At 33.3% G+C, this 27,690-nt stretch overlaps 1 protein-coding gene across 3 annotated transcripts; it reads left to right on the plus strand.

Moving 5' to 3' along the window:
* Positions 1-71: 71 nt before the first annotated feature.
* On the plus strand, positions 72-26,582 carry LOC138304863 (exportin-T-like). 3 transcript variants are annotated; one of them, XM_069245195.1, is made up of 27 exons: positions 72-164; positions 881-1,035; positions 1,281-1,366; positions 3,111-3,167; positions 3,479-3,548; positions 4,239-4,457; positions 4,603-4,686; positions 5,325-5,594; positions 5,917-5,996; positions 6,398-6,593; positions 8,176-8,238; positions 8,601-8,672; positions 8,947-9,090; positions 12,671-12,739; positions 13,099-13,218; positions 13,574-13,668; positions 13,918-14,083; positions 15,269-15,411; positions 15,591-15,876; positions 16,209-16,398; positions 16,655-16,722; positions 17,008-17,056; positions 17,289-17,407; positions 17,638-17,685; positions 17,924-17,995; positions 18,645-18,698; positions 21,209-26,582. In XM_069245195.1, the coding sequence occupies exons 2-27, from the start codon at positions 976-978 to the stop codon at positions 21,233-21,235; spliced, it is 2,907 nt and encodes a 968-aa protein (XP_069101296.1). In that variant the 5' UTR covers positions 72-164; positions 881-975; the 3' UTR covers positions 21,236-26,582. The 3 variants fall into 3 exon arrangements, with proteins under 3 accessions (XP_069101296.1, XP_069101294.1, XP_069101295.1); XM_069245193.1 differs by lacking the exon at positions 72-164 and adding an exon at positions 186-263; XM_069245194.1 differs by lacking the exon at positions 72-164 and adding an exon at positions 186-263 and having other exon boundaries at positions 8,947-9,075.
* The last annotated feature ends 1,108 nt before the right edge of the window (positions 26,583-27,690 follow it).

Here is a 27,690-nt window from a genome sequence, read left to right on the forward strand (position 1 = left end):
TGCATGAAAATTGTCTCGGATAATATTTATTTTGATAATCAACACAGAATAAATAATAATATCGTATGGACGCGATCTCCAAATTCAAGATGGCGATTGCCTGATGACGAAACGTGGCCGGCCTGATTGAAATAGATTTGAGCTTTAAATAGGCTGGTATTGAGGTGAGTTGCATCACATTGTATTTTCAGACGAGTATGGAACACAACACTAACGGGATCGACACGAGAAGCCGAAAATGGCGGTGACATTTAGCTATAGTGGTCCGTTATGATTTAGGATTCGATTTGTTATGGTTGCGTTTGTTTATATTTTCCGAATGGTTTTTGGATAAAATTACTATTTATACCGCGACTCCATTTTTCACGTGCAAATAATTGTAGGTGACATCAATTGAAAAAAGGAAATACTGGTGTTTTAAGCTCCTTCTTTTTTTACTTGTGGCAAAATAGTTTTGGACACGGTGGTAATCTCACTAACGTTAGTTTGAAATTTGTTATCAGAGGAGTTGTCGGCATACCGTTTGTATCAAATCAGTCGGTATATACGCACAGACTGATTCACAGACTGATTCACAGACTTCTGTGTTCAAAACAGTTATTTTTTTAGAATAAAAGTGTAAATAGATACATACTGTCAACTGACTGTTACATAGAAAATGTTTGTAATGGGCCAGATTTAGAGAAGAGCTCAAAGAGATTACTGAACACACATATTGATAAAGCAGAAAGTGTACGAGTCTTCATATGTTTGATATTCTTTTTCTTCTATGATTGATGTAGATTAAAATAGATCAACTTAAGCTAGGTGTCACACTCGGGTCATTTGGTTAATATTAGTTTAGCCCTCAACTGATTGAGCTATATTTTTTATTTTGCAGTATGTACAGCTGGAGGACTGTATCATAATCAACAGGTGTACCACACCAGGTCCTTGGAGAACAATAGAGAGTGGGCGTGTCAGTATATTTTCAGCATGGACGAGGACGCCCTTAGTGGCCTGAGTCCTGCTGCAGACCGCCAAACTCAGGCCAGGGTAAGAATTCAGTCATACAATGATAATATATTGGTCATTTGAAATCATTGACAGATCAATTTTATTTCAAGATTATAAATAAATAGAAGAAAAAAATCAACAGGACTTATCTGCTGATAATTGATAAAAATTCATTGATAATGTCTTTAGTAAAATATATACTACATGCTCTACGTAATGTCGTTAGTGAAATAACACTCTATAGTTTCATATGATATTATTGAGAAAATTTTCCCTTTTTTTAGGCTTTGCAATATTTTGAGCAGCTGAAGTCGGTTGATGATGGATGGAAAATGTGTGCAGAATCTTTTATGAATCCACACTACAACAGGTTTGTATGACTTGATAGCTTTTATAAGGGTTTACCTGATGCAGGACACAATGGACTTATTGCCCCAAGAATTAGTAAAACAGAGTAAGATTGATCCCTGGGTTGGTTCAATTCCCGAGGTTTGTTATAACTATGTTTTACTGTATATCATTCTTAACTTTCAAAATTTACAAAAGTATAGATTATATGTAAATATACTCCCATATTTTAGTATGTGACCCCTTAAAGTCAAAACTCCAAAGAAAATCTTGTTGATTGTAAAATAACTAATGCCTATGTTCACAATTAATTTCAGTGTTCTCCCCAGGCCCTTTCTGCATAACGGTCCCGTTATGTGGAAATTTTGAGCCGTTGCACGGGAATTTCTTCCGTAGCGCACTTTCGGCCTCCCGTTGCACATCAATAAATCAGACCCCCATTTTCTCCAAGTAGGTCTACTGAATATAAACCTCATAATAAATCCCTCCTGCTACCTGACAAGTAGTATTCTTATAAATTTACGATGTCTGTCATGCCGCTATGCCATGTGATTGGGCCCATTTTTACGACCGTGACAGTGTTGATTACTTGTGATCCGCAGGGGTGCCCAGCCAGATTGTACTGTTAAATTGCATTGATAAGTAAACAAAAGAGGTGTGACTACTCCCTTACCAACACCTCACTTGTACTATTTAGCAGTCTGGGGATATAGGTCAGCTAGAGAGAGGAGAAATCACTGATCAAATCACTTTCAATCATGTGAGCTACGGCGACGTAACTGAAGTACAGCACATCGGCAGTTTAGGAAACAAACTGACACCTTTTCAACAGATGTTTTGATTATAGCTAGTGAGCATCATCCCAAAAACAAACACTGCCTGCAATTGTAAATGATGTACTCACGTTTTTAATGTCATACTGCTGAAAGATACCACAAACTTTGCAACCGAAATGGCCGCCATTTTGGCGTTAGGTAATTGTAATAATGGAGCCAGATGGGTAATTTGTAATTTGTAAATTTTAAGCCTAATTGGATGATAATAAACATGTCATAAAATTGTACAGATATGTGTTAAAAAATTCTTAAATTTTCATGCAGTGTTTTATCAATATTTTTTTTATCTCTCAAAAGTTATATTTACAATACCATACAGTAACTACAGTCTGTTTTAAATATTTTAAATACACAAATAGTGATGGGTGCATTTAATTCCATAATAATCTAGAATTGTGAAACACATTAAAATAATTTTAATTTAAAAATTTGAATAATTCTAATAATTTTTAAATGCAATTAATCTGGATTCAGTAAATGTGACAGTGAGATCAAAATGTTATTATTTTTTGTTCTTTTTATTTTAATTATAACACTAGGCCATTATAATTAAATTGTGGCACACAAAAAATTATTCGCGCAGTTTGCAACGGGAAAAAATTACCACAGCGCAGTGAAAAAATCCTGGGGAGAACATTGAATTTGCATAATTACTTTTGTATATCTTGAAATCATCCAAAATTGTGGTTGAAAATGTGAGTGAATTTATTTCATCAAATTTATTTAGAAAAATAAAAAGATACCAAAAAATCAAATCTTTTAAAAAGTATTAGCATATATCAATCAATATTTTATTTTGGATATACAGCTGTACATATTCTGTAACAGGTTGTATATGAATAATATATACTGAAAAACATAATTATTTCCTAACAGATTCACCAAATATTGAGGATGATTAATTATTTTATGTGAATTTATACTTTTCAGTAATGACCATGTTCGATTCTTTTGCCTGCAAGTTGTTGAACACTTCCTGAAGGAAAGGTATGAATTCATATTGATCTTAGAAAACTCAATCATCATATGTTATAGAAGAATTAATTCAATGGCACAAAATTAAATCAAAATGAAATACACACCACATTTATATAACACCTGTTTCTATGTTCACAAAAAACATTTGTAGCATGGGTATTGAAGTTGTGTTTCGATAGTTGCAGTATATGCCAGGTAGAATTAGGACATTATAGAAATAATTTTTATGCATGTTTAAGGTATTTATTTATATGATAACAGCTTATATTTATAATAATTAGTAGAATCACATTTATAAATAAGTTTTATCTGTATTTAAGATATGCAAATGCCAACATGGAGGAGCAGCAGATGATCCGTAATATGATTGGTCAATATCTCCAGCTTCAGGTAAATAAGTACATATATTATATATGCTGCGATTTTCACATGAAGGGTGATATTAAGCATATCGACTCGTTGTTTCCAATTTTAGAAATACAGACTCAATATCCCAATTGTGACATCACACCCAAGTCGATATTCCTATTATGACGTCGCTCCCAAGTCAATGTTGCCATTGTGACGTCACGATACCCCAATGTCGAGTTATTCGGAAGATGTAGTGGAGCCATTCTCCTTGTATTTCTATATAACTTGCACAAAGCAAACGTTTTAAAATAATTATCATATCTAATAGAAAAATTTATAAATCTTTGTATCAAATAATGACATCGGGCTATGCCCTCAGTCATCAATTAATTCTACCATTATAACACCAGCAAAGGTCCATAAATTGTATTACATGTATCTTTTACAATTTGTTATTACATGTTATAGTGCCCCAGTCAGTTGGAAAACAGATACATGTACAATATTTTTATGATTGTTTAATCAAGAATGTCTTGTACATTAAAATCATGTTGATGTAAAGTTGATTGATGTTATATCCATGCTAAGAATGAGTTTACCTCTATTTGAAATGTGTAGTGTTAGTTTAAACAGTATTTTATTCATATATTGATACATATAATACATAATGTACAGTACATAAACACATTTCGGAAAAAAAAGTTTAACATATGTAATGTTATTTTGTAGGGATCATCAGCTGTCACTGACAGGAGTTTTATCAGAAATAAGATGGGCCAGGTGATATCTCTAGCATTTATTGTGGACTATCCTCACCGCTGGCCAAGCTTTTTCTCCGACTTGTCCCAGGCCCTCACTCCCAGCCCAAACCTGGTGGATATTTATCTGAGGATCTTCCTCGCTATCGACAGCGAGGTAGTGGACCGCGACATTGTCCACACCAGTCAGGTTAGGTCACATTCTGTTTGATCTTCTACATTGTGTAACCTGGAATATTTAAGACAGTTAGTTAAAAATAAATATTTATGAATTGTCTGGGAGAAATGTCCATTGTTTCAGATATGGAAGTCATCTTGTAAAATTTATTTTTCAGGAAATCCAGAGGAACACTTTGATCAAAGACACTATGAGAGACCAGTGTATACCTCAATTAGTGGATACTTGGTATCAGATCATGGTAAGTTGTTGTGAGAAGTTACTTTGTGTTACTTCAGTTCACTTTTATTTCATATGTAATTGTTTAAACAGAGTTTACTATCAATAACTGTCAAAGTTTCAATACTTATGTAACTGTATCAAATTATCTCTTTATGTACCTAAATGTAGCATTAACAAAACAAGTTCTGTATTACTGAGCAGACTGTTTTGGATAGATTTATCCGTTTAAACATTCCATGTCTTTGACTTATGCGACTAATAAGCAATACAGATCATTATATATATATATATATATATATATATATATATATATATATATATAGAAAGAAAAATCTTTACGGACGAAATTTATAAGAAAAAAAATAACTATACTGACTAGTTACGTGAGCGCTATATACATGTATGCCCCATTCAAGGGAGCTCTTCAGACTGTTTATTGAAGACGTATTATGACGTCATAGTTAATGACGTCATTTGCTTAGAGACAATATATAAACAATCGATGAGGAAGAATATATAAATAAATCTCAACGACCTATATCCTAGTATCCTATAGGATATCAAGTATGTTTCTGTTTAAACATTACATGTACTTGACTTGTGCTACTAGTCAGTGGTACAGAACATTTTGTATAGATATAATTGAACATTACACAGACGACCTACCAATCTACCAACCCAGAAGTTTGCTGTATGTGTCTTGAAGTCGTCGGGAAGTATGTCTCATGGATAGACATTAATCTGATCGCTAACGACAAGGTGGTGGCGGCCCTGCTCCGCTTCATGTCCCAACCCCTGCTCAGAGAAAGTGCCTGTGACTGTATCCTAGATATCATTAATAAGGGTATGGACTCCATCGCTAAAACCAAACTGGTCGAGTCCTTCACAAGTGTTCTGGAGAGTCAGGGGATTCTAAACCCACCAGAGGTATTCTATTCTACAATTACACAAAATCAAATATTCAAGGATTGAAATTTAACATTCTTCACTAAAAATTCAGTTTTGTGGGTAAATGAATTATAAGAATATCTCTGTGCATGTACTTAATGCTTTGCTAGGAACATGGAGTAATTAAGATGAAGATAAAGCTCTAATTTTAATACTCATCAGAATTTCATTTTGTTTTCAAAAATAAGTTATCATTATTATCTGTGAACATTTTAAATAATTGTAAACTGATCTTATAGGGTTTATAGTTGCTGATATGTTAATAATGTCCAGATTTATCAGAAATATTTTGTGTTGACAGGATGAGGAAGGTGACTTTATGGCCAAACTGTCAAAGCTTATCAATGGTATCGGAGTCAACCTTATTCTGAGCTGGCAAAAGTAAGAATCAAACAAAACCTTAGGAAAAAGTATAAAAGCAAAACAAGCAAGTATACGCTAAATACGGCTAGAAAATTTTAAACATGTATATATTAAAACATTTTTTAACTTATTTTAATTATATATATGTCTAATTTCCATTTAATTGCTTTCTCTACATATGATATTAATAAATGAAAATCGGATGCATTAGATTTTCTGTTGGAGATTCTGTCCTAGTTGGAAGATTTCTTTGAATAATTATGTACATTTATCATATATATATCATTCTCCTGTAAATCCTTGTGAGAAATGTATATTTAGAATATAAAGTTTGTATTACTTTCTTCTCAATATTGTTCTGAATATCATTTAAGTGGCATTGTATAGATTGATATTAATACATGTTTGCTTGTCTGCAGACTTTCCAAAAGTGGAGACACTGAGGCTACTGAGATAGCTCTACAGGCCCTAGAGAACAAGGTACCACTCATGTTCCGTTTCCTTGGTGATGAGGATGACGATGTGTCCAGTGGAGTGACACAGTTCTCACAGGATTACATAGCTCTCCTCAAACAGATGAAGCCTATCAGTCAGAAACAGTGCCAGAACATGGAGGTACACATATTACCTGGATATATATGTACCATTGTAACATAACAACATTCTCCAGTCTCTCAACAAAGGCCAGAATCAGCTAGCTCTTATAATTTCTGGCTAATTAACAAATTGTTAGAGTTCGCAGTCCTTTGTTCTTGTTATGTGTCACAAATTATGGAATGCTTTTTTAGCCCACCATCATTAGATGGTGGGCTATTCAAATCGCCCTGCGTCCGTGGTCCGTTGTCCATCGTCCGTCCGTAAAGAATGGAATGATTGTTATCACTATTTCTTAAAAACTACAGCAGGGATTTTGTTCAAACTTCACATGGAGGGTCCCCTTGGTCCATTGTTGTGCCATACAGATTTTGTGGCTGATTGGGAAAAAAAGATGGCCGCCAGACAGTCATCATTGATTTTGGCAGTTGAAGTTTTTTATCGATATTTCTTGAGAACTACAGAAGGAATTCTATTCAAATTTCACATGGAGGATCTGATTGGTCCCTAGTTGTGCCATACAGATTTTGAGGCTGATCGGAAAAACAAGACCTAGCAGCCATCTTGGATTTTGGCAGTTGAAGTTTGTTATCGCTATTTCTTGAAAACTGTTGAAGGGATTTTGTTCAAACTTCACATGGAGGATTCCATTGGTCCTTAGTTGTGCCATATAGATTTTGAGGCTGATCGAAAAAACAAGATGGCCGCCATGCAGCCATCTTGGATTTTGGCAGTTGAAGTCAGTTATCGCTATTTCTTGAGAACTACTGAAGGGATTTTGTTCAAACTTCACATGGATGGTTCCCTTGGTCCCTTGTTGTGCCATACAAATTTTGTGGCTGATTTGAAAAACAAGATGGCCACCTGGCAGCCATCTTGGATTTTGGAAAATGATGTGAACAGTGTGAAATACTCGGTATGCTTGTCAGCTATACAAGGAAACATACAATACTAAAGATCAGCACACATGCCCGGACAAGTTAGTGTTTAGATTAGATATCAACCTGCCCTCATGTGTTGTAACTGTTGACTATTCTCTGAATGACAGAGCATGTCAATTTGACAAATAGTATTTCAACGGAGTTAACCCCTTGTGGTTGTCCACCAATCTGATAACAATGCTTTGTAACAAATTATTTCTGACTCTGAAACTTATATCCTTACAATAATGATTTGTGAATCCTGAAGTTTTATATTGCAATTTTCAAGATTAACATATCAAATTTTATTTTGCACTTTCTTGACAAATGCTTCAAATATATGCCACACACATCAAATGAATGGTAACGACTTTGTCCATATTTTTATCTGATTGTTTGAATGATAATGCAACTAGAATGAGGAGAGAAAGAAGAGAAAAGAACAAAAAAATCTATCATTCATTTGACTAACATAGAACATACAATGGTGGGCGCCAAGATCCCTCTGGGATCTCTTGTTAATGCTCTGATTTGTAAATCTGGATAAAAGCTTATTTTCTCCTGATGATTAGAGCTTAATTTTGATGCATAAATTTCTATATTACAACTTAAGAACTTACTTTATTACCAGAACTGTGGCATTTGTTGAATATTGAATTGTAACTTTATACATATCATTCCAGGGGCTGCTATACACTGTTATAAAGAAGATGAAATATGACGAGTCCTACAACTTTGACCATGAGGTTAGTTAGCTTTAAATAAATATTTAGAATAGACACAAAATGAATCTATGTTATTCCAGTTTTCCATTACCATATAGCCGGTTATTTATGCAGGGTTTATTATTTTTCACAATTTCCGGAACATCGATATGATCACAAAAATTTGATCAGCGAATTAATAACCCATGGTTTAATCATATATACTCTTAAAACTATATCGCAAAAATTCAAAGACCTTGAAGTTGGATTTTCTTGTTTATAGATCAAACCGCGAAAATTTCTGGCTACAGTATATTTTCAAATGAAGGTTAAAAAAAATTTTAATTGCTCTTGCCATCTTATGACCAAGAATTGTATTAAGGTCGTCATTGTACGTATTACAGGGAGAGGATGAAGCCATGTTTCAGGAATACAGAAAACAACTGAAGACCACCTTTACTAATCTGGCTGCTCTGGTTAGTACAATGTTCTATGACTCCAAGTGTTTTAACTACTGTGAACATAGATATGCTAGCAGAAATCCTACAATACGATGATGCTAATTTGCATTTCCTGTAAAGCTGTGTATTATACATTTATTACAAATGTGCAAATTCATCATTGTGCAAACATATTCGCAATTAATTTTGCTCTAAACTTTGAGGATTGTGCCAAAATAAGAATGTTTACAGTACCTGAATTTACCATAAGATTTTCTTCGTCTGACCACGAGAGATTTACGATTAACAGGACAGCGACCTAGTTCTGCTGACTGTACACACCTATGTCACCCAGACCCTGCCCCACTGGGAGAAGCGTGACGTGTGTGATATCGAGGTCGCCATCTTCCTTCTGTACACACTCGGAGAGGCGCTGCCTGTAAGTATTGGTACTGTAAGTAAAACTTTGTAATCCCTAGATGTTGATATGCATGCACACATATAGAATGAAAAAGTTTATAGATGATAGAAGTTTTCTGAATTGACAATGTTGAAATTATGATTTTACATTGAATATAAAATCTTCATGGTTTTAACAGTCCTGTTGTTTCTATCTTAAAGGATTAACCACCATTTGAAATTACCAACCTGTAACTATAAGAGCTACTCCATTTGACATGTATTTGATCCTAGGAATCTATAATAAACTATTCCTGTCCTTGGTGGGGCCCTAATGGCGAGATCAAATCCATTGTGGGCCAGTGCCAGGTACTGACCGCTGGCCGGTGGTTTTTCTCCGGGTACTTCGGTATTCCTCCATCAACAAACCTTGCACATCCTTCAATGACCCTGGCTGCTAATAGGACATTAAACTAATAATACCATCCTGTCCTTGGATGTACCTTCCTAGCCCTTTATATCCTCTTTAACATGTAGCTTATTAACTGATATTATTAGATTGTTACCAAAAACCCACGACTTGATGTAACAACTTTACTGAGCTTAGGAAATCTTTTCTGACAACAAGCATATTTTCAATCAGTATACAGTTTGTTGTAATCATACACTGTTAATGTAATATGGTAACATTTGGCTGCACAATCATACACTGTTAATGTAATATGGTAACATTTGGCTGCACAATCATACACTGTTAATGTAATATGGTAACATTTGACTGCACAATCATACACTGTTAATGTAATATGGTAACATTTGACTGCACAATCATACGCTGTTAATGTAATATGGTAACATTTGACTGCACAATCATACACTGTTAATGTAATATGGTAACATTTGACTGCACAATCATACACTGTTAATGTAATATGGTAACATTTGGCTGCACAATCATACACTGTTAATGTAATATGGTAACATTTGGCTGCACAATCATACACTGTTAATGTAATATGGTAACATTTGGCTGCACAATCATATGCTGTTAATGTAATATGGTAACATTTGGCTGCACAATCATACACTGTTAATGTAATATGGTAACATTTGACTGCACAATCATACACTGTTAATGTAATATGGTAACATTTGACTGCACAATCATATGCTGTTAATGTAATATGGTAACATTTGGCTGCACAATCATACACTGTTAATGTAATATGGTAACATTTGGCTGCACAATCATACACTGTTAATGTAATATGGTAACATTTGACTGCACAATCATACGCTGTTAATGTAATATGGTAACATTTGGCTGCACAATCATACGCTGTTAATGTAATATGGTAACATTTGGCTGCACAATCATACACTGTTAATGTAATATGGTAACATTTGGCTGCACAATCATACGCTGTTAATGTAATATGGTAACATTTGGCTGCACAATCATACACTGTTAATGTAATATGGTAACATTTGGCTGCACAATCATACACTGTTAATGTAATATGGTAACATTTGGCTGCACAATCATACACTGTTAATGTAATATGGTAACATTTGGCTGCACAATCATACACTGTTAATGTAATATGGTAACATTTGGCTGCACAATCATACACTGTTAATGTAATATGGTAACATTTGCTGCACAATCATACACTGTTAATGTAATATGGTAACATTTGGCTGCACAATCATACACTGTTAATGTATATGGTAACATTTGGCTGCACAATCATACACTGTTTGTAATATGGTAACATTTGCTGCACAATCTGTAACATTGGCTGCACAATCATACACGTTATGTAATATGGTAACATTTGGCTGCACAATCATACATGTTAATGTAAATATGGTAACATTTGGCTGCACAATATGTTAATGTAATATGGTAACATTTGGCTGCACAATCATAATGTTAATGTAATATGGTAACATTTGCTGCACAATCATACACTGTTAATGTAATATGGTAACATTTGGCTGCACAATCATCACTGTTTGTTAATTAAATGGTAAAATTGGTAACATTTGCTGCACAATCTACACTGTTAATGTAATGGTAACATTTGGCACACAATCATACAGTTAATGTAATATGGTAACATTTGACTGTTAATGTAATAATGGTAACATTTGACTGCACAATCATACACTGTTAATGTAATATGGTAACATTTGCTGCACAATCATACTGCTGTTAATGTAATATGGTAACATTTGACTGCACAATCATACACTGTTAATGTAATATGGTAACATTTGACTGCACAATCATACACTGTTATGTAATATGGTAACATTTGACCTGCACAATCATACACTGTTATGCACAATCGCTGTTAATGTAATATGGTAACATTTGACTGCACAATCATACACTGTTAATGTAATTTGGTAACATTTGACTGCACAATCATACGCTGTTAATGTAATATGGTAACATTTGACTGCACAATCATACTGTGTTAATGTAATATGGTAACATTTGGACTGCACAATCATACACTGTTAATGTAATATGGTAAACATTTGACTGCACAATCATACACTGTTAATGTAATATGGTAACATTTTGACTGCACAATCATACGACCACTGTTAATGTAATATGGTAACATTTGACTGCACAATCATATGACTGTTAATGTAATATGGTAACATTTGGACTGCACAATCATATGCTGTTAATAATGTAATATGGTAACATTTGACTGCACAATCATACACTGTTAATGTAATATGGTAACATTTGACTGCACAATCATACACTGTTAATGTAATATGGTAACATTTGACTGCACAATCATACACTGTTAATGTAAATATGGTAAACATTTGGCTGCACAATCATACACTGTTAATGTAATATGGTAACCTTTGGCATGCACATCATACACTCGTTAATGTAGATATGAACTTTGAAAAAAGTCATTTAGCCCTGGGCTAGTATGGCTAAAATTTTTCCACTAGCACAATCAAGCTGTTAAAATATGGTATTTGCTGCACAATCATACACTGTTAATGGGCTATGGTAACATTTTACTACAACCCCTGCTGTTAATGTAATATGGTAACATTTGGCTGCACAATCATACACTGTTAATGTAATATGGTAACATTTGCTGCACAATCATACACTGTGTAATGTAATTAACATTTGGCTGCACAATCATACACTGTGTAATATGGTAACATTTGGCTGCACAAACTGTATGTAATATGGTAACATTTGGCTGCACAATCATACCTGTATGTAATATGGTAACATTTGGCTGCACAATCATACACTGTTAATGTAATATGGTAACATTTGACTGCACAATCATATGCTGTTAATGTAATATGGTAACATTTGACTGCACAATCATATGCTGTTAATGTAATATGGTAACATTTGACTGCACAATCATATGCTGTTAATGTAATATGGTAACATTTGACTGCACAATCATATGCTGTTAATGTAATATGGTAACATTTGACTGCACAATCATATGCTGTTAATGTAATATGGTAACATTTGACTGCACAATCATACACTGTTTATGTAATATGGTAACATTTGACTGCACAATCATACTGTGTTAATGTAATATGGTAACATTTGGCTGCAGGCATCCCAGGGACAACATTTCAGTGGTGAGACTAACAAAGTCACAGCTCTACAGGAGATGATGAGACTGGTAGGTTTACACAGGTTCGATCCAGCAAGATCTCTGACTAATTTCTGAATTTGTCTCAAGATTATGTAATGTTATACAAATTATTTTCCTAAATCACTGTCCAGTCACAAGGCTGTTAATCTTGTTAAAATGATACTTCATATAAACTGTAGATTTAAAAAAAAATCGTGTTCGACCGTGAACTATTTATCTGTCTAATAAACATGTCTAGTGTTGACTATAATTGTCAGTTCCCAAGTTTGTTCAGAATATCTCCCAAAATGTATATACCATATGATTATAAAGATAAAACTTATGATAGATCAGAGTCAATTAATTCATGATTTGTGCTAATTAGAGATTTAACATTTTGGTTCCAGTTGGTGACCAGTCGGGTTAGTTGTCAGGGACACACAGCTGTCGTCCTCCAGTTTTTTGAGACAGTTGTGCGATATGACAAATTCTTTAACTGTGAACCTCAACACATTCCGGACATTGTTGTAAGTCCTGAGATTCCTAGGTATAGATTGATAACTTACAACTGAAACAAGCAAAATAGACTTGAAAACATAGTAAACTATACATGTGAAAAACTGTATTTATACACATGTATTTATTGATAGAAGGATATGCATGTAAACTTAAATTTATTCAAAACTTTATCAGCAAATAAGGAGATAAATGACTGCACTATAGAAGCTTACAATGGCAAACTCTGATCTAGAATGCAAAGATAATTACATGTGTTACAAAATGCCAAAAGGACAGTATGATTATATATGTGGTATGATTTGAAATAAAGAACAGCATTATTGATTAAGTTTGTGAACTTACTTGAGTACTCTTTATTGATAGATGGCCTTTACTGATGAGCGAGGTTTTCGTCACCAGTCATCACAAGTCAGGAGTCGAACATCTTATCTCTTCTCCAGATTCGTCAAGTCTCTGAGGTAAAGTTTACATATCTATTTAAATTGTTCTTTTTTATTGCAAAGATATTTAAATTTATTAGCGTAATCATATAAATTATTAGGAATATACAAAATGATTAACATTGAAGTAATAGAATAATTTGCAATCATCAATTAGAAAACTAAAAGTAAAATGATATTACTGTTGTTAAGTTTTAAAATAAAAAAGACTAGATTTGAGATATTTGTCCTGACTGTTGCCTTGACAACTGTTGTTGTTGACCACAGGTCACACATGCAGCCGTTCCTTGAGGACATCCTGAAGCGTATCCAGGGCCTACTAGTGATAAACACCCCTGATAATGGTTACCAACAGCTGATGTCAGGAGAGGATCAGCTGTTCCTGTACGAGACAGCGGGCAGTCTGATTGTCAACAGCACACTTCCACCAGAGGTAAAATCCTACTCTGAAACTATACTTCTATACTGAAAATTTACTTCTATGCTAAAATCAGCTGTTCCTGTACGAGACAGTGGGCAGTCTGATTGTCAACAGCACACTGCCACCAGAGGTAAAATCCTACTCTGAAACTATACTTCTATACTGAAAATTTACTTCTATGCTGAAATCAGCTGTTCCTGTACGAGACAGCGGGCAGTCTGATTGACAACAGCACACTGCCACCAGAGGTAAAATCCTACTCTGAAACTATACTGCTATACTGAAAATTTACTTCTATGCTAAAATCAGCTGTTCCTGTATGAGACAGTGGGCAGTCTGATTGTCAACAGCACACTGCCACCAGAGGTAAAATCCTACTCTGAAACTATACTGCTATACTGAAAATTTACTTCTATGCTAAAATCAGCTGTTCCTGTACGAGACAGTGGGCAGTCTGATTGTCAACAGCACACTTCCACCAGAGGTAAAATCCTACTCTGAAACTATACTTCTATACTGAAAATTTACTTCTATGCTAAAATCAGCTGTTCCTGTACGAGACAGCGGGCAGTCTGATTGTCAACAGCACACTTCCACCAGAGGTAAAATCCTACTCTGAAACTATACTTCTATACTGAAAATTTACTTCTATGCTAAAATCAGCTGTTCCTGTACGAGACAGTGGGCAGTCTGATTGTCAACAGCACACTGCCACCAGAGGTAAAATCCTACTCTGAAACTAAACTTCTATACTGAAAATTTACTTCAATGCTAAAACTTTACTTCTACTTTGAAACATTACAGTACAGAATTTAATTTTAATCCATTTGCTGTATGTTCTTAGTTTCATATATTTATTTTATGACATAAATATATACATAGAAAATCAAAGTAGTGTTTTGACTTCATTTCATATAAGGAAATTTGTGAAACTATAAGAAGTTGTTAAAAAAATTATACCTTGAGATAAGTATCATATAAAAAGAATGAATGTGCTGAAAATTTCAGTGGAAGCCGCCATTTTGGCATGGCATCCTCGAATCCTGACATCACCATTTTCATTGGTTAACTTTTATCAAGATTTCAGCAGTGCTACAAATTGAAATATATTGTGTTTTAAAGCTGAAAAGTTATGTAAGAGATTAATATTGTTTTTCTGGTCCTTGTGGTAAAAATTTTAACAATTTGTAATTACAGAAAAAGCAGGAGTTGATGAAGCAGCTCCTCTCACCGATCGCCACCAAATTTGAAGGTTTACTGGCCAAGTTTGTGGCTGAAACAGATGAGCGAAGAAAACTGGCCTATGCTCACAGCATCAACATGTCAACGGCACTGGCTAGGTAAGGAGTTTGAAGAGATGACATTATCAGATAAGTCAAAATCAGTATCCCGAAGATAAATATTGTGGTATCAATTTTGTGGTGATGAGACATTTTCTATCAAACAAGTAAAGAACAGTGATAAGTTTTTGTAATCTAGCGTATTGAACACTACTGACAATTTGTCCTTCTGATTTCAGTCGAGTCAGCAAAGGTTTCTCCAACTCTCAGACGATGCAGTTATGTGGCTGTGTGGATACATTTACAGACCTTCTCCGGATCTTCCTACAGGCCCTGAATGCCCCGACACACCGCCAACAGATCCAGACAGGGGTACGCCAGTATCTCCACCGAATGGTCGTCTGTATGGAGAAGGAAATCCTGCCATTCGTACCCATCGTCATGGAGAATTTATTAAAGAAACCAGATGCCAAAGAACTGCATGACTTCATTCCTCTCATGAATCAGTTGATTATGAAGTTTAAGGTACTCATCATAATGTACTCGTAAAAACTTATACACTTTATGTAATTGGCAAAATGCTGAAAAATTGGTTTTTCTCAAAAGTCCATCATACGTGATCACATACATCTAGGTGACAGACTTTGTTCTTAATGTATTTTCCAGTAAGGAAGCAGAGAGGGATATAAATGTTAATATATAGATTCTTGTATATCTACATTTCAATCTCCATTGAACTCTTTGTGTACCTTTTTTTTTACTAATATATAAGACTTAAAGCCCACAGAAATCAGAAATAAGACATTCTGAAGTAAGTAGGTCACTGTGACTTCATTCTTGTGTTCCTCATTTTACAGAGAGATATCGGCCCGTTCCTACAGAAAGTCTTCATGCCCCTGGTCCAGGCCATCTACCACGCTCTCACCACACCAGCCGATGCCCTCGACCAGGAGACTGCCGAAGAGAGGAAGATGTTACGACGAAGTTACTTCCTGTTTTTGTCCACCTTAGTGTCAAACAACAGTGTGGATGTTTTAGGCAATCAAGGTAAGAAAAAAGGAGTTGAATTCTACTTTCTTGTTTTTATACTATTTAACTTAAAAAAAAAATGAAAAATTAACTGGTGCTGTTTCTATATAAAAAAAATGAAAAACAAATGTGCCCCTTATTTTTTTTTTTATGTTCAGAATTCCAGTTAATTCTTGTTTTAAATGTAGAAATATAAAAAGGAAATGTTTACTGAACCATAGCGAATTTAAAATCCAAACATGGATGTTAAAAATAAGCTTTTGTATGATTTCAGACATGCAGAATTTGCATGACGTCCTGGTGACCATTGTACAGGGAGCTGTAGACCTACCCGACCCCCAGGTAAACCTGTCACACTAGTTCATTGATTATCTAGCTATTCTGTAAAGAAATTTTAATTTATAGTTTAAAAATTCTACTGCTTGTCTATGATATTAAATTATTAATTTCTTTACTCTCAAGATCATTCGCAACAAGAAATATTCTGATGTTGTGACTGAAGTAAATTTCATATTAAGTTTGTGCTCTTAAAATTTATATCTTGATACGATTCAATAAGTTCTTTTCTGACATTTAGTGTTAATTGTAATGAAAGTCATATTTGAAGTGTAATGTTCTATATTTCAGAGTCAGAAAATGTGCTTCTCTATTTTGAGGAAGTTAGTGGATTGTTGGGGTAAGTTTCCTTTGATTTTCTAGCACTTATTATATGTCAGAGATTCTTTTGTTCATTGATTGATTTTGTTGCTGCCATGGAATACAGCAAATTTAGTTTGATATATTTTTGTTATGCTTGTTCCATTGACTTCCAAAAAATGTTTCCTCACCATGAAACAGAATCTGTGTCTATAATTCTGTATCCAAACTCTGCAGTTGTTTAATATTTAGATTTAACGTTATCATTGTAGGAGGTCAGGACACTAGTATCCCAGGATTCCTTGAGTTTATCTACGACAGTATTTTACCTGCATGTTTTATGGCCCCTTTCAAGCCGACCTTTGACCTTAATGATGGACAGTCATCATTGGTAAGTTCTCCAAAAGTCTAAGTTATGACCATCAGTTTAAATAGTACTCATACTGGGGGAAAATCAGCATTGTTGTACACACACAATCGATATAACATGTAAAGCAAAGTAATTTCTCTTTCAATCCATTTGACATTTTGACACTAAGAAATATTTGCATTTGACTTGAATGATTTGATAGATGTCTTAGCTGTATATTACTTGCTGACCTTGAAATCTTTATCTTACAGGCTCTTGGTGAATGTGCACTTTGTCTCAAAACTATCTTAGAAAAGAGGGTAAGTATGGAAATGAGAATTAGATATGTCTTACAAGTAACTTTGTAGAAAGTAAGTTTTTACATGAATTTGATTGTGTAGAGTCACAATAATATGTTTCCTTTGCACCAAGAATTTTCCTGTCATAAATCTTATAACATAAATGTTTATGATTTTCTGAAGTTTCTATTTGATAGTTTTATGATACCAAATACAATGTATATGAAGATATTATCCTTTGACTTGTGTATACTTCCAGGGAGAAGAATGTGTCAATTATTTACAACGAGAGTATTTACCCAAGCTTCAGATGTCGCCAACACAGACTCAGGTACTGAAACAAAGGCATGCTTTCTATCTAGCCTCAGCTTCATGCATATAATGATCAAATAAAAATATGGATAAATACCCACGTCCTGTAATTAGAGATTCTTTCGCCTGATCCAACATGTTCCATCCAGAAGTAAATGACAGAATAAAACCTGTGTCAATAAAGCCTGTAAATGACCTAATACTTACATGTTACAGAATATTAATCATTCAAATGTATGGAAATTTTATAAAGTTCAGTTTGTCTACTTTAAAGATGCTCCACCGCTGACAAATGGTATTTTTTCACTATCAAAAACAGGAGCAGACGATTTAGTATTTTTCTTCTGTTACAAAAGTTACTTACTTTACACCATTATCACCATTGAAAAGTTTGAGCTTCTAATTTTACTCAAGTTAAAAATATGAAAAATAATTAATTGCATCCCGAAAAAATTCCATGGCACTATATTCTATATGAAATGAAGTACTGATTGCGCATGTACCAAAGGCTAAATAAATTATTTTATATTATTTTTTGTGTTTATTAGGCATATATATACACGATTAAACATAAATTATTGTTCGAATGATGAATATCATTTATGCTCTGTCGGCGGTGGAGCATCTTTAAGATTTCAATATTTAATACTTGTTTTCTTCTTTCACAGGAGTTTTGTCAAGCATTACACTCAGAAAGCAAGTTATTTAGGGCATTTTTTAAGGTAAGAACTCCATGTATTCATGGGTATTATATTGGTCATTGACATTTTACTTTCCAATGAATACATATTTAACATTGAAAGAAAACTACAAATATTGCCAGTTTGAATATTTTGAAGTTCATGACATATGAGTGCATGCATTAATATTATCTCCACACTTAAAAGTCAACACCCCCTCACACTGTTAACATTAGAGTGTTCTAATGTAATACATGAGTAATACATTATTTGGAATAAGTGCAACATTTTGTATTCTTTTAATTAAAATCTTATTTATGACTGTAAATATTCATACAGCACTTCAATATTACTCTGCAATAAAGAAGTTAAGGTAGGTCCATACTTTTGAAAACCGCGCCAATTCATATGACGCTAAACCGGAAGCTGCTGAGGTTGTTTTGAATTCCAGAATGGTTTCTGATACGCTACGACAGTCCACTTGGATATTTTTTCAATAGGTGAAAATTGTCTACATATAATATTGAATGTTTAAAATCATTAAATAAATCAAATAAAAGCAATGAAGTGAATATAACATGCTATCTATGAGGTTTTTGCGGTCCCTGTCGTAAATGGGAATGGACGTTCAAACACCGGAAGTAACGTTCGTCGCAATAAATGATAAGAGGGGACCCGTCCGGACTGAAATTCCGGAATTCTAAAAATATGACAAAAACATATGAATTGATTTAGAATGTTTTTTGTGATATGATTTTAAAAAAATAGTCAAATATGACCAATCTTAGTCCTGGATGAAATGGGGGTAGGGTTGTGAGTTACAAACTTTAAGCTTACAAAATTGTGAAAATTTGATCGAGAACCCCATGTTTTTATATGATATTTGAAAAATATATTACCTTGAGCATATCATATACAAATATTGTGAAATTGACATGGGTTTTCATTTCTTTATTTGCCTATTCATTGGTTTTTTAGGGGCGAAAACATGGCAAAACATGATAATTACGTATAGAAACGGTCCTCGGAAATTAAGAAAATTAGTTAGCATTTGTAAAAATACAATAGTTTTGTATATTGTTTTATCGTTAGAAATTAAGGACAAAACATCAACAGGATTGAGACTACATTCACCCTAATATTACGGAAAACATATTTTTATGAATTTTTCTTTTTGCGGCCAGCAAATTTGTACGGATGGTATATTTCAAGCTGAAATATCTCAAAAAGTAGTTCGAGAACACCCATTTTTCGATACAGATTTGAAATCTACGTGAAAAATGCAAGAAAATAAGACCTATTAGAAAAAAATGACATGGGTTTTACCAAAAGTATGGAGCTACCTTAATGGAAAGTCAGATTGATTTAAATTTAATAATCATCAAAAGCTTTTAGTCAGCTCAATTACTAACAGGTAGGAAAGTTTAGTTTCATTAATTTGTGTACATTGTATTCCAATATTAAAACTACTGATTGATAGGGTTTGTTTGTTTGATTAATTGACATCCTATTAACAGCCAGGGTCATGTTAGGACGGCCTCCCATGTATGTAGCGTGTATATAGTGCGAGGTGTATATTTTGTAAGACTGCGGTATGTTCATGTTGTGTCTTGTATAGTGGAACTGTTGCCCTTTTTATAGTGCTATATCACTGAAGCAGGCTGCCAAAGACACCAAGCAACACAGCCCACCTGGTCACATTATATTTTTTTTAACAATTTTTTTATTCAATTTCAATTCTATCAACAACACATTACATATACAATACATTTACATTAAAACTTATAAGCATGCAACCATATCCATTTGTATAGAATTTGACAACTAAACATTAGTATAGGGTTGGCTATTTTATATGCCTTAACTTACTCTCTCACACACATTTATAAAGACAGGACATACACAATGGGGGAGGGGGAGCTATATTAATTTGCAGACTCGGACTAGGTGGTTCACTGTTCACATGGTTAAATAGTTAACAGTTTGAACATGGAGTTTATTTAGCAGCACAAAAAGGTTTCAATTTATATTAGCATTCCGTGTAATTATGTACATGTATATATATGTCTCAAATATAGATGCAAGTATATATATCCCAAAGTTTTATTTTGATACAAATTTATCCCAAGTTTCACTCGTCATTGATGTTACAATGGTTGTAGGTTTAAACAAGTACTGTTTAATTAATTGTAAAATAAAGTTTTCTACTATCAAATCAGCATCATGAGAACTGAATTTTGATAGTTCAAAAGAAATTCACTTCAATATGGAGTTAAGCAAAAAATTCAACACTGGCTAATTATAACAGTGTTTAGTTGAACATTGGCCAATTCAAATCAGTAAAACAAAACTACATCATAGAGATATTAAGATCATATGTTAAGCCAGTTTTCAAGATTATTTTGTAGCTCAATGTTGTTAACCTGGTCACATTATACTGATAACAGGCAAACCAGTTGTCCTACCCCCTGTATGCTAAGCGCTGGACTTGTTAGATGGTTTTTTTAACAGATAGGATTTTGATGAATCTTAAATCTTCTTCTTTTTTTCAGTCATTTTTCCTGAAAGCCAAGTCATGACCAGAGCTGAAACCTGATTGAGGTGATGACAGTTAACAAAGATGGCTGTTCCCTGTGATGCCGGTTACTAAGCAACAAGACTGTGATATTACATGTTATGTTTGTCCGTTACTTGTAGCGGTCCGTTCCACAGAGTTGTGTTTGCATGTTTTTACATGGAATGAGCTGACCGACCCTACAGTCACAGATGGTACAGTCCAGTACAGACGATGGTCTTTAAAATGTTTGACAGCTTGCAATATTCCCAAATGTGTTCCATGCTTTTGATAGCTTTTTAAAAACATATTGTAAGGTTAAAGTGTAGCTGCTTGATTTGCAAGTATTCCGGGTCACACATAAGTTTGAATTTCATTTCCAAACAGTAGCTGAATCCAAATATGTCTTGTTAAACTTTCGTATTATAATGCAGCTGAAGTCAAACCCAATGACTTGGTTTCCGTCTTTTGTTCATCCCCGGAATAACTAATATACCCTCAGTACAGAAATATGATCTGACCAACTGAAAGTATCTCGGACGGTAGAGGAACTTTTGTGTGATGTAAGGGTTTAGCTGTACATTGTGCTTTTGGGAACACAGTTTACTGTGTTGTGTAAGATCATTCAACAAGGCTCAAAGGTTATTAAGGGTTTTCATTGAGAACTACATGATATTGTATTGTACTCTTTATCATACACATCAGTACTGTGATAGTATTTTAAGATGATTATAGCCGTTCATTGTGTTTAGGAAATCAATGATTTTTATCTATTTAAAAGCTTTCAGCTGACAGTAGATATTGCCTTGTTGTATATCAAACAAGAAATAGTGGTTATTAGCGACATTATTATAATAATTGTAAGATTTAAATTTTGCATTTTGAAATTAGTTGGATATTAAAGATTTCCTAATAAGATATTTGTATTACTTGGCCTTTTAAAGCATTTGCAATCCATCCTTGGGCATTGAAACACAATGAAAAATATATTTATATCAACGTCAGAAAAAAATTTGATTATTCAGCTATAATTCCACTTAATCATGTTTTTGTAGAATGAGGTTTTTAGGGGAGTGGTGCGATAACTGGAGTGTTTTTATAGAAAAGAATGTGTTCCAGATAATTGTTGATTTTTCAGTGCCTCTAGTCGTTGGAAAAAAATGAAGTGCTCATTCCTGAATAATGTTGATGATATGGTTGATAGTTTGATTAGTGAATGCATGTTTAGTGTATGGATGTTTAGTATGTTTAGTGTATGGATGTTTAGTGTATGGATGTTTAGTATGTTTAGTGTATGGATGTTTAGTTGATATTAGTAACAAAGTATGGTACATGTGTGCTTGTAAGTTGTCTTTTATACTGTAAGGCCAGTTGTTGAATGGATCTTTGTAAGATGTGTATGTGTCTGTTTGTCAAAGATTTAAGAGTATGGTTGAGTGTTTAGAGGGATTTTTGTATGTGCTCAATTATGTTTGATTGAGAGGGTGATTATGGTATGCTAAGGTATTTAGCTGGCAGATAGAGACATGTATTAACATTTCTCCTGGTTTTAAATTTGTGTTTGCTACAAGAAGTAGCTCCGAGTTAGTATTCAATACTTTTTACTAAAAGTTAATATTAATTTTTAAGTTCACCCTTTTTTCTTTAGTTCAGCCTTTGGAAAAGGACCTTAAATTAAACAGTTTCTTTTGTTACCCTGAATATTTTTTTTCAATTTTAGATTAAACTTGTTTATTTCAATGACATTTTTGTGAAAATACACAAATTGATCATCTTTTTTTTCAAATGGAAGGGAAATGGCTCTATTTGTATGAATGTTTGTCATATACTTCATAATTTTTCCCTATAATCAAAATTTACCGGTATAATTCACATTAATAACCAAAAGTAAAAGCCGCTATTTGCTTCCTTAGATAGATTATGTCCCCTTTATCATCAGGTTTTAGAAGGAATGGATGTTTGACCCTCAGATCATTTATATTGTCTCAAGGATTGAAATAAAAATGGTGCAAGAAATGATAAATGACATGTGGCTTGTGTGAAATAAGCATAATAAACAGACTTAATGGTTGGAATGTGTGTGATAACATGTTAGTTTAACCGAGTATTAAAGGAAAGATGTTGATTTGTTAGTTATAAGAGTATACAGTTATTACCTGGTTGTGGAGAGGTGTGTGGAAACACCTGGTCTCAAATGTGCTGAATCTTGATATTCATTTCAACTTTTAGTATGAAAAATGATATCCATTTGAACTTTTAGTATGAAATATTTCATAAACTCATTTCAAGATGAAAATTAAGATAGTTTACCAAACTACAAATTTTAAGAAAATGTTGTGAAATCATAGTTGGAGTGTTTCAGATATTTTTTGTTTTAACTTGTGTTGGATAACTTTAACCTTTCTGGTTTGAGGTTTGAATGCTCCAAACACACAATCATGGTTCGTACAGAAGATGAAAAGTGCTGGAATTTGGGGTCAGTGCTGGAAAATTGCTTGAATTTTGGGTCAGTGCTGGAAAAGTGCTGGAATTTTTCTTTAAATCCTTGAAAAGTGCTGGAATTGAAACTTCATGCTCCCAGAACACTGACAAAAGCTCTGTTGTCAATCAATTTATCATAATTTCAGTAATCAGACATTACTTGGGATGACTTTGTTGTTTGATAAGAATGTGTAATTGAATCTAATTACTCTGACAAAATTGTACTAACAAATTGCTTGCAAAATTGTAGGCATGTTTTTTGAAAATTCTGATTTCGAGTCCAATGTAGAAGAAAAAAGTAGTGCTTGAAAATCTAGAAAAGGTGTTGGAAAAGTGCTTGAAAAGTGCTGGAATTTTGGTTTGAAAATCTGTACGAACCATGACAATGATACACAGTCAATCAAGTATGGATTTCACAAATTCCAGAAACTATTTTTAACTACTGAATCTCTATGTCCTGGCTACATATACGGTACATATTTAACTTTGACAAAAACATGGTAGCATTGAATATTAAGTTGATGTCTCTCATGTGTTTTTGCCAATATTAAATTCCTTGACTATCATTTCAGTTATATGACAAAAAAAAAAGTTTGTAATTCCATAAATTTATCTTATCCTGTGCCATTGGACAATATGTACTATATATATATATATATATGTTGAGTTTAGTTGTTCATTTTCTAGATAAATAATATTTGTCTTCCATCCCCTTGGCATCTTGTTTCAGGATTTAGTCAATACGTTTCTATGGTTTCACATCTTTCAGATAAGTTACAGTCAGCTGTAATGAACACACAAAAGAAATACAATGTAACACTAAATCATGCCAATTGTTTTAAAAAGTTATTTTTACTAGCAGAAAATCTACTCTGTAACTTGGTATATCTCTCTAGGAAGCATGTAGAAGTTATTTACAATGTCAGTGAAATGCCTGTTTGTATTAAAATATTTTCTCATGAGAATGTTTATCAATGAAATAGTTATGGTGACTACCGGTACTTGATGTCAGCTCTTCATTATATGCAATGTAGAATTGTTTATACTCGTATGAAAATACTGTAAACATATATATTTTGACACAAGCTTAGCACAGCAATGAATTTGAACTTGTGCATCCATGATAATTTTTGTATTAATGACATTGAGAAACTAATGAGAGTATATTTTAGTGTAAGATCCATGTTTTAGAATGAGTTGAAATATTATTACTGTTGAATAATGTGTGTTTACAGTAAAGGTGTTTTTGGTGCTTTTTGTCAAATTCCCACCAAGTTCAATGGTGACTGCCATGTCTTAGGTATATCTGTGGCCAAAACAAAGTATTTGTTTATATTGCTGTTCAATGATTAATGACTAGTTGCTAACATTGTTCCTAAAGATAATGTAAAAATTAAAATTAAAATTAGACAGAACATGCAATCTATTGAACTTCAGATGTATAGATATGAACTGATAACTTATACTATGAAAATATTAAATATTGTTTCAAATAACAAATTTCACTCTTATTTTTTATTTATCAGTATTAATTGTTAATAACTTAAGTTTTGTTAATGGTTTTTAATCTGAAAATGCTATGATTTCAGTACTCCAAACAATTGTGGACTACTTCTCAAAAGTATTATTTACTGTAAACCAACTTTAAAATTATACTTTTACATAAAGTTCATTTCATGTTTTCAACAATTTAATTTCGTAATTTAGAGTCATATATAATTTTAATGTATCTGCTTGAAACTTTTTCGCATCTTTTAATGTCAGCAATTTCTTGTCGCTTATGAAATATAAGTTGGATTACAGTAGGTATTATTGATGCCATGATTTCGTACATTTACCTCATCACCTACAAACAGGCCTACAGTCAGCCATGTCTAGTCATTCATTATAGAAGATATATATAACTGTACCCATTCTGTTGTCAGACTATCAATAGTTCCCACCAAGCTTCGTGTTTTACTGTCCATCCTCAATGTCCCATAAGATACTGTTTTCATTAACAGTCATGTTTTGTATTATTTGACTCGCATTTATATTTATCACATAATCCGCCTGATATCCAATGATTTTGCCCATGTGATATTTTTGAATATGTCACTAGTGTAATATGACCTGGAGTGATTTTCATTGGCTGAAAATCAACTGTGACTTGAAGATAGAAACAATGAAATGCTGTCAGGATTTCCAGGACGGTGAGACAAAATGCTGGATTTACGCAATACATTTTTCTTTGAAATATAGGCTTTTGTAGTTATGTGATAAAAAGTGTCTTTAATTTGAGGTCATTTCATATGAGATTTTATAAAACATGTCTCGAAGTTTTAATTTTTGCTTGGCAAGGCTCGCAAAAATAAAAACTTGTTAGACTCGTTCCATAAAATCTCCTATGAAATGAACACTCATGTAAGATCCCATATATATCTGTAAGTATATTACTCGTATTACAGTCAAATGTCAGAAGTTAGAAATACTTTACTTTGATAAATGAGAAACAAATATACTATAAACCAGCTTATTTTCATGTGATTTATTTTTATATTTGTTGTAGGCGATTAGAATTTGCAAAAATAAAGCGCAGGGGGAAAAAATTCAAATACATATACGAAGGAGCATTTTACCTGTAAATCACAAATTAAATTGCCATGAAAACATGTTGATTTATAGTGGTACTAAAATTAGAATATCTGATAGTGGTAACCTGTCGTGTAAACATTGCTATCTTTATCTCCCTTTTACCCTGACACTTTCCCATTTGTTAGTAAAGCTTAAGCAGCTCTTCATGCACGAATGTTTCCTAATGTTAAGGCATTAAAATGGAACTAATCGTTTTGACAATACTTGTTTCCATATTAAACACCAAGAACATTAAATAAAATATTTATTTTTAATCATTCTGTTTTGATTTCATTTTTTGCAAACTGTCTGCCCTGCTAATAAAGTACCTGCTCCCCATTGTATGATTATGGGAGTTTCTTCTACATTATATCCATACTGATACACAGCTTGCGATTGAATTGGGGTCAAAAGGTCAACTACAAAGGTCACTGCGACTAAATATAGATTGTTTCATAAAATATTAGTTTCCAGACGATAACTTAGAACACATCAACAGAATGTGTTCAAACTTCATACAATGGTAACATAGGAGATGACACAGCTTGGGATTGAATTTGGGGTCAAAAGGTTAACTACAAAGGTCACTGCGACTAAATATAGATTGTTTCACAAAATATTAGTTTCCAGACTATAACTTAGAACACATCAACAGAATGTGTTCAAACTTCATACAATGGTAACATAGGAGATGACACAGCTTGGGATTGAATTTGGGGTCAAAAGGTTAACTACAAAGGTCACTGTCACAATAAATAGATTGTTTCGCAAATTTTAGTTACTAGACAATAACTTGAGAACACATCAACATAATTTGTTCAAACATCATACAATGATAGCATAACTAAGGAATAATAATAACTTAGATAACATAGATTAGAAAATGTTAATGACAGCAGGGGACATGCGCTGCTTGCAACACTTACTGTAAGCTTGTTTTCAGAACACTGTGACTAGGTGGGTGTACTGTTTGGTATCGGGCAGTATGCTTCATTGATATAGCACTATAATATGGACCCAGCTATAGGAAGGAGAGTCAAATGTCACAAGATACACAAGAAGCCATCAATAAATAACCATAGCTGTTAAAGGTCCACTATCTTTAAAACATTAATAACATAAAGAAAATACATATTGTTGGCCTTAAGACGAGGTAACAACACTTATCATATGCAAGATTTCCTTTGTAATATATGATAACTGTGAAAATTAATTTCTCTGTTTTGCTGTCTGGCACAGTGATAATCAACTACCGTGTGGTATTTAGGATGACGACAGGAAACATAAGATGACCTGCATTATGAAAATAAACATTTTATTTATTTCAATTATTTTTTTCAGATGATGATTATGAGTGAAGTATCAACTTTTGTGACTCTACAAAAT

This window comes from Argopecten irradians, chromosome 12 (genome assembly GCF_041381155.1).
Source record: "Argopecten irradians isolate NY chromosome 12, Ai_NY, whole genome shotgun sequence".
Taxonomy (NCBI): Eukaryota; Metazoa; Mollusca; class Bivalvia; order Pectinida; family Pectinidae; genus Argopecten; species Argopecten irradians.

Coding starts and splice junctions, on each gene's coding strand:
- LOC138304863 (XM_069245193.1), top strand. CDS start 239: ATGGCGGTGACATTTAGCTATAGTG. Junction 5,997..6,397: donor CTTATTCTGAGCTGGCAAAA/GTAAGAATCAAA, acceptor GCTTGTCTGCAG/ACTTTCCAAAAGTGGAGACA. Junction 18,699..21,208: donor TATTTAGGGCATTTTTTAAG/GTAAGAACTCCA, acceptor TCTTTTTTTCAG/TCATTTTTCCTGAAAGCCAA.